Source organism: Rosa rugosa, chromosome 1, assembly GCF_958449725.1.
Source record: "Rosa rugosa chromosome 1, drRosRugo1.1, whole genome shotgun sequence".
In the NCBI taxonomy this organism is placed as follows: domain Eukaryota; kingdom Viridiplantae; phylum Streptophyta; class Magnoliopsida; order Rosales; family Rosaceae; genus Rosa; species Rosa rugosa.
In genome coordinates, this window is record NC_084820.1 from 39904320 (window position 1) to 39912193 (window position 7874).

At 42.5% G+C, this 7874-nt stretch overlaps 1 protein-coding gene across 4 annotated transcripts; it reads left to right on the forward strand.

The window, feature by feature from the left end:
• Nucleotides 1-4436: 4436 nt before the first annotated feature.
• On the forward strand, nucleotides 4437-7587 carry LOC133737255 (phragmoplastin DRP1A-like). 4 transcript variants are annotated; one of them, XR_009859821.1, is made up of 5 exons: nucleotides 4437-4946; nucleotides 6179-6279; nucleotides 6666-6716; nucleotides 7065-7144; nucleotides 7293-7587. XR_009859821.1 is itself a non-coding variant. In XM_062164855.1 (5 exons), exons 2-5 carry the CDS (start codon nucleotides 6234-6236, stop codon nucleotides 7331-7333), a joined length of 246 nt encoding a protein of 81 aa, XP_062020839.1. In that variant the 5' UTR covers nucleotides 4437-4946; nucleotides 6179-6233; the 3' UTR covers nucleotides 7334-7587. The 4 variants fall into 4 exon arrangements, 2 of the variants coding, with proteins under 2 accessions (XP_062020839.1, XP_062020844.1); XR_009859822.1 differs by having other exon boundaries at nucleotides 7300-7587; XM_062164855.1 differs by having other exon boundaries at nucleotides 7065-7172.
• The last annotated feature ends 287 nt before the right edge of the window (nucleotides 7588-7874 follow it).

Consider the following 7874-nt stretch of genomic DNA (forward strand, 5'->3'; position numbering starts at 1 on the left):
GACCTAAAACCAGCTCAATATTCACATGTTCATGTTTCCTACCCACATGAAGAAAGCTAGATGCTTTTCTCTTTTTCCTTGGATATATTTTTCTTCTACAATCTCTTTAATAGATCATCACCACTTCCATGTTGCTGCACCTTCATGCTTTGCTTTCATTTCATCTTTTCTCTATCTTTTCCATATTTTACAAGTGAACTTAGATCTACTTTCATTATTTTTCTTCCACTCATCATTTCACTCTTCTTTTTCTTCCCTATATAAACACCTTCTCCTCTCATTCTAACACACACATTCACATACAACAACAACATCTCTAAGATGATCTAAGTTCTCTCTAGAGCAAACCTCTCTAAGAGCAACTCCTCTCCTTCTCTTTCTCTTAGCGGTGATCACACTCCTAGTCCTAGTCTTCTCAGAAGCCGACTTTCAGTGCCACCAAACCCTCTGTCAACGTGCTTCGGTCCTAGTCTCCTCGGGAGCCGACGGTAGTGCCGCGACCACAACGGTTACAGAACCAGCCAAGCAAGGGTAACGCCCTAGCAACCCAGCCAAGCTAAAGTCACGCTTTAGCAAGTTCTCCTCACTTCCCAGTGGTTCTCGCTCTGCTCGATCTACAACATCGAGTATCGATTGTGATTTTCAAGAAGCTCAGCAAAAGTCCTCGCCACGAGGCACAAAGAATCCCACGACGAGGTTGGTGCTCTCCTCGTCCACAATTGCTTGAAAGAAGTCAGGTCAAGGGACACCCCCGACGACCGCACCCGAACGGTGCTGGCACGCCCGCGCAGAAAAGAGACTGTTGACCAGCTGCAGCAAAATTGGAGCCAAACATTTTGGCACGCCCAGTGGGACAAACTGTGAGCTGTAAATCACACCACTATTAAGAAGTTGAGGTTAGTAAGGGGTTGTGAATCATAACGGAATAGGTGAAGTCTCTTTTGTTAATATTGACCTAAACTCCTTATTGGTGCCTAGTTCAGGTCCCTTAAGGTTAAGGGCGGTTTTTATTAACACTTGTTGAACTGTCTTCACGCTTATGATCTTTCTCATCTTAGTAAGAATAGCCTATGTGAAATGGTGTCTAGAAAGGGGACAACGTTCATGACAGGTTATTGAATCCAGAAGTGCGTACAAATGGGCCTAAACCACTATGTGGGAGTAGTTCATGCCAAAATGGATTCTGCCTCTTTTGTTCGCCCTCCCCCACCTGGCCATTTCAGTAAGGTTGCCCAAAGGATTTGAAAGAAAATTTGTGTCTAGGCGACTATACTTGGGCCGCACGTCTAAACCTTGATTCACAGTGTCTTATTGAATTCAGCTACTTTCAATTCAGACTTCCAGAAGCCATTGGGAAGTCAAGCGCAAACCCTTATCAAAAGGTTTACGTTAACTGCCCGAAACATAAGACCTCCAGTTACAGACCGCACTCGCGTGCAGACTGTCGTGGTCTTTCTGAAGAACAAGTAATCCAAAGATTTTCTCCCCACCCTCCATCAACAGAGATGTCAACCGAACGAGGAGGAAATCAATATCCTACTACTGAAGGCGAGAAAGTTCCCACCGCCCAGCCTAATCAGGCTGACGATACGTCTAGCATCACCCAGGTAGCCGCGAGCGCAGTTACAACTATTGACTTTGTGCCTATTCTCGTTCCAGAAAATGCGACCATAGAAGAGCGGCTTGACATCCTTCAACAGAATTCTTCTGCATACCATGAGAAGATGAAAAAAGCCCTTGCGGAGGACCGTCGACGGCTTGATGAGTTCACGATCTCGGTCAAGAGGCTTGAGCTAGGGGCACAACACACACAAGGGCAATTGGATGGCATGAACCAAAAAATACAGAAGAACCACGAAGAGCTGTTGGTCGCAAGCAAACACATCGCTTCAGAAGTCGCGGCGATTCGCAAAGAAGGATCCAACGTCGCGACCCAGGTGGCCATGCAGAAGGCTGACCTCGATCAGGCCAGAGAGGTTCTACATAAAACACTGGGAGATCCTAGCGCCATTCTGGGCTCTCTAGGTCAGTCCCCCATATCTGGCAAGTACATACCACCAAATGCTTGAGAAAAAGCAAACGGCGGCAGTACAACCACATCCGCTTGTGCCGCATCAGTCAGAGGTAAAGAGACTACTCTGGCAACGGGTGGGAAGAACAACGCCGCGTCATCAGTCACCCAAGGAACCAGGACTTTGAAAATCAATGAAGGGGCCTTTGTTGATCATAGCCTATTTCCACAATATGACAGTGACGGAGTTGAATACGTGCACCACGATCCACCTCCAGCAAACCATTATGGTACCGACAGAGTTAAAAGTCCAGCGAAGGTCACCACAACCACAAAGGGTCAGCCAACAGTGGGTTTTACGTCACAGACGTCAACCCTACACAAAGTGACCCATGGAGGCGGCATATCTTTGGTTAATCAGGCTTCACAGGCGCCACCGCTGATCTGGCCAGTTGATGATACAGTGGTTCACCCACCTCCTCCTGATCCTAGATATATAAGGAGAGAGGAGGTAGAAGCAATGATCAGGGCCGCGAACCAGAGGCCTAACCTGGAGGAGGCCTACCAGGGGCCCTTCCCACCGCATATTACACAGACACCTTATCCTAGGGGATATAAGAACATTACGTTCTCTACTTTCTCGGGAGAGGAAGTCGAAAATGCCGCGGCCCATTTGGTTAGGTTTCGAGTACAGTGTGCCCAATACCAGAACGATGACAATCTGAAGTGTAACATCTTCGCTACTTCTTTATCGGGGTCTGCCTTCACCTGGTTCACTAAGCTGCAATCGGGATCAGTTGCAAGTTGGCCCGCGATGGAGAAGCTGTTCAAGGAAACCTTCGGGACTATCGAGCCGGAAGTAGATCTGGCTTCACTCACTCAGATGGCTCAGTAGCCAACTGAATCCGCTGTCATGTACCTTCAGCGCTTTCAGATCCAGAAAGGAAAGTTGAACGTGATTCTACCAGAGAAAGAACTGGTAAAGTTGGCAATCAAAGGCTTAGAGCCCCGCCAACGCAAAAAACAGCATGGAAGCATGTTCAACTCTATGGGGGAACTGATCACAGAAGTAGGGAGCTTTGAGCATCTCCTCAGGGAAATGGACGCCATGAGAAACTCATCCAAAGGAACATACATGCCTGGGAAGCATAGAACTGTGGCTGCGCTCAGCCATCAATCAAGTTCCTATGATCCTTACTATAGGAGCGAGGAATCCGGCCTGGCAGAGGCTGACGAGTCTGAAGAAGACGAGATAGCTGCCCTGGAACTCACCGGAAAAAAGGCTTCAACACTAAAGCAACTGAAACTGTGCAAAGAGCCGGTGAAGCTCAAGTCGGTGGTTTTCACCAAACCAGAGTTTGCAAGTTATACTTACGACGCGAACAAAGCGCATGAAATCTTGGATGAAATGATCGCCGCAAGGATGGTGAAAACTGACTTCGGCCCATTTCCCAAACCAGAGCAGCTAAGGGGGAAGAAATACTGCAAACTCCATAATATGTGGAATCATAATACAGCCGATTGTGTTAAGCTGAAGGATCAGATCCAAATCTGGTTAAATAACGGTAGTTTGAAAGTAGAGGCACTGAAAACAGCAGCAGCGTTGGTGGACCTAGATCCCTTCCCAGATACCGGCATCAACATGGTGGACGTGGCATGGGGTGAAAAAGATCAGCAGAATCAAAGTCCAGACAATGCGGCTAAGGATTTGAAAAGGGTTGGAGACAAAGTCATAAAGCGGGAATCCAAGACTCGTTTACCCATCGTCCTATGCTCTCGGTGCAAGGAAGAATGTGACACTCAAGCCCTAGATGAGGAAACATCCCAGACTGTCCGCTTTGGATCTCTGCCGCCAATACGGTTAGTATCATCCTCTAGAAACTTCCAACCATGCAGCCCAAGAGTATACAGTGGTTCAGAAACTCTTTCTCCAAGGGACTCAAACTTATTCAAAAAGTTGAAGACCGCGAGGGAAGAAGAGCAAGTAGATAAGCGGCAAGGGGTTTTAACCAGACCTTACATTCAGCCAGTGTCGACATCCTCCATCAAAGAAGGGAGATGGTATACACAGAAGAAGGGCAAGGCGGTGGAGATGAGCTATTCAAGGAACACTACAAGAAATCTGGGCTTTTACCGCCTAAAATTTACGGCGTGCATACATGTGTGCCGTAAAAATTAGTCATTTACGGCGTGCAATTAATGCATGCCGTAAATGTAGTGTTACATAGAGTTATTTACGGCGTGCTTTAAAAGTGCGCCGTAAATAAGATCCTGTCATGAGTTATTTACGGCTTGCATTGGTAGCACGCCATAAATGTAGTATTATGTAGAGGTATTTACGGCATTCTTTGGTTGCATGCCGTAAATGAGGATGAGGTATTTAGTGCGTGCATTAGTTGTGCGCCGCAAATGGAGGTGGTATCAAACTGTGTTGCCCGCTCAATTTTTTTCGCCAAACTTAAACTTCCCACCTTTTTTTCTTTTGTTCTGTGAAAGGAAATAAAGGTGCTCATCGAAAACGAAACCTCTCTCCTCTCAGACGCCCAACACGGCTCTCTCGCGAAATTTCCCTCTTCCAATTGCTATTCCAATTCTCTTTTTGGGTTTTTGATTTTCATAATTTTCTACTGGTTATTGAGCAGCTCAGGTCTAAGTTTTCAAATACTCTCGAACATCCCCACACCTCCTTTCTCTATTTCTGTCTAGCCGACTCATCACCGTCACAATCCCCATAGCAGATCTACCTTTTCCGAATCGTGAACGTTTTCTCAGATCCACGCGATTTGACTCCCACCCCGTTCGTAGCTCCCTCCGTCACCGCTCACTGGTCAACAAAATCCAAAGAGCTTGCACAGCTCTCGGTGACCACGGCGAAGCTAGCGCATTACCGACTCTTTGGGACTCGCTTCCCTCCATCGCTGCCGTTGGTGGCCAGGTCAGCTCCCGATTCATTCCTCCACCTTCTCTTTTCTCTCTGATTGATCCAGGTATTCGGACTCTGCTTTGGTCAGCTGTATAACCTATTTCTTAGTAGATGCTGTGTGAATGCTTTGCTTGATTGAAGTCTGTTGCATAATTTGCTTAGCGATGAAGATAGAGAGTATGATTATTGTGTTAAGCAGAAGCATTGAAATAGCTTTCAAGCTATCAGCAATCCTAGCATAGTCAGTTTTACAGAGTGTACTATGAGCTGCTTCCTCTACCTTTGGTATGTTAGCGGTGGGGAAAGGATAAATATTGGTGTCCAATTTACTTTTACAGCTTGGGTTCTGATGGGTTATTTCTATGCTGCAAGACATACTTTAGTAAGATTTGGAAGCAAGCCTTGCTGCTCATCAGTTGTTTGATAGGTCAATTATTTACCTGTAGTAACAGAAAGCAGGGAACGATTTCCTGTTGGAAGACTGAATAGGTTCTTCTTCAGAATGATATATGGTTTTTTATATAATTAAACTTGGCTTGTTAGTTTCTGGGTTTTAGGATTGCAATTTTTTGTATAATCAGATGGCTTGTTTTAAAAAATAGATCCATTTTGAGCGAAAGACAAGAAGCCTTTCCAAAGCAAAAGTGTAGTGATCAATGTTAGATATAAGAGGCATAATTTCTGAAAGAATTTGAAATGAATCAAATTTTTAGAATGAGAAGGCTTGTTTTTAAATTTGGGTCCATCAGAAGCCTTCCAAAGTAAAAGTTTAGTGATTGATGTTAGATATAAGAGTTGCATGCTCGTCTACTTTGAATCTGTGATATTGACTTAGTAAGGTATAGACTATAGAGTCCATATTACTTAATAGCTTAATGTCACCTCCCAAGTTCATATTAAGCCTCTGGGTGGTCCATTACTCTATTTAATCGCACATCTTTATTTGTTTGATTATTTGTCACTGAGTTGTACGAAGCGTCCAAGCTAAGCTCAAGCTCAGTCATGGAAACAAGCCAAGCTGAGCTTATTCTTTTTCTGATTTTGCTCGTTTGGATTTAATTTGCTATGTTTCAATTCTATTTAAATTTTATTGGTATCCATATCAGTAAGGTTTCCATATTACACTTTCAAAGTATATCTCAAGGAATAATAAAATGAAAATCAGTAGCTTGATTAATCTTTTTTGTTTACTTGTTTATTTTCTTCACACGACTAACATGCCAATATTGATTATGTATGTACAGCTGCTGTAAGAAAGGAAATTTCAGACTAGACAGATCGTGAAACTGGCCGCAGCAAATGATCTCCAGTGTTCCAATTCATCTTAGCATATATTCTCCTAATGGTAAGATAATGGGTACTTGATTTGTTTGCTTGTACTTATTTTGCATCCGGCACTTTGGGAATTGGAATGAGAAAGAATGTGTGGAGGTATTCATAGACTGTTAACATAGTAATTTGTCTTGGATTTGACAATCTTGTTTCAAATGTCATTTACAATCTTAGGAAAATCTACTCAAGTTTTGCATATTATCACATTTCTTAAAATGATAAACAGATAAGATGGAAGGCTTTTTCAGGATTTCCAAAACTAGTATAACTAGAACTAAAGTGTGCCACATTGTTGAATGAGTGACCTAGCCACGGATTGTGAGAGTAGTAGTGTTGTGATTACCACATTTTCTTCTTCTCTTCTACTGACATAACAAATTTATGTTTGATTCCTGGCAGTTATCAACTTGACACATCTTGACCTTCCTGGGCTTACAAAAGTTGCTGTTGGTAAGTATCAAGGCTCATTTTTTTACATGTATTTCTTTGTCGTTGTATCTGCCTGTGGAAAAGTGTAAAGAAGCCCAAGGGATATGATGGAAAAAGGAATGGTAGAACATAATGCATATCTAGTATTAACACATTCCTAGGGATCCTTGTACATATTAATTTTTACTGAATTCTATTAATCGTATGTGTAGTGTGACTCTTAACAATCTTGAGGTAAAGAGTCCACTGATAGTCTTTAGTGTTCATTAAGAAAATAAAGTAAGCAATGTTTGTTTGGAAAGTCCTATTAGTTAATTACCTTATGTTTTTACTTGGTGAATGACATCCTCTGTATGATATTTTTAATAGGATCAATGAGGTCTTTTGCTATACTAGATGAATCGATCACTGGTACATTCAAACAATTGATACCTTGGACAAAAGAAGAGGTCAGTATGTGCAATCTTAGTGTGATATGTAAGTGATCAAATTCAAAAGTTTGTACACCTTGCAACTAAAAGCTTCAGTTCATTTATATATGATTGAAGTGATGATTTAAACTTTTAAAGTATGTTGATAGAAGCTGTTTGTTTCTAGTTGATAGGTTGGATGAAAGCTCAATGCTAGCTATTAGTTGAGTGACGAGAATAAAAGCTCAGCAGAGAAGGGAAGGACATGGAAACAGAAGCATATTGAAAGGAAACCAAAGGCAGTTATAGTATAACAATGAACTTGCTTAAATTCCTCTGTTGTAGTTAGGTAACTTCAAATATGTTTAGGGTTTAGGGATATGACTTTAATTGATTGATGTAATGAGTTTTACTAATACATTTCCAGTTGTTACTTTATAAATGAAATTAATTACAATGAGGGTAATATGAGTATGATATTTGAGGAAAAAGGAAATTTTTTTTTTTGTTTGAACATACCTCATTTACGGCGGGCAGTGTGTGCCTTAACTAGGAGTTTAGCCACTCTTTTACGGCGTGCTGTGTACGCCTTTAATATGAGGACTTTTACGGCGTGCAATGTGGGTAGTAAATGACCTAAATGATGGTTGTGGAACTACTTTTATGGCGTGTTACTTATTCTTTTATGACGCATTTTTGCATGCCGTAAAAGACCCATGGTCTTTTACGGCGCGAGCTTTTACAGCGTGTTTTTGTGCGCCGTAAATAG

Coding starts and splice junctions, on each gene's coding strand:
- LOC133737255 (XM_062164855.1), top strand. CDS start 6,234: ATGATCTCCAGTGTTCCAATTCATCTTAGCATATATTCTCCTAATG. Junction 6,280..6,665: donor TAGCATATATTCTCCTAATG/GTAAGATAATGG, acceptor GATTCCTGGCAG/TTATCAACTTGACACATCTT. Junction 7,173..7,292: donor GTGCAATCTTAGTGTGATAT/GTAAGTGATCAA, acceptor GTTTGTTTCTAG/TTGATAGGTTGGATGAAAGC.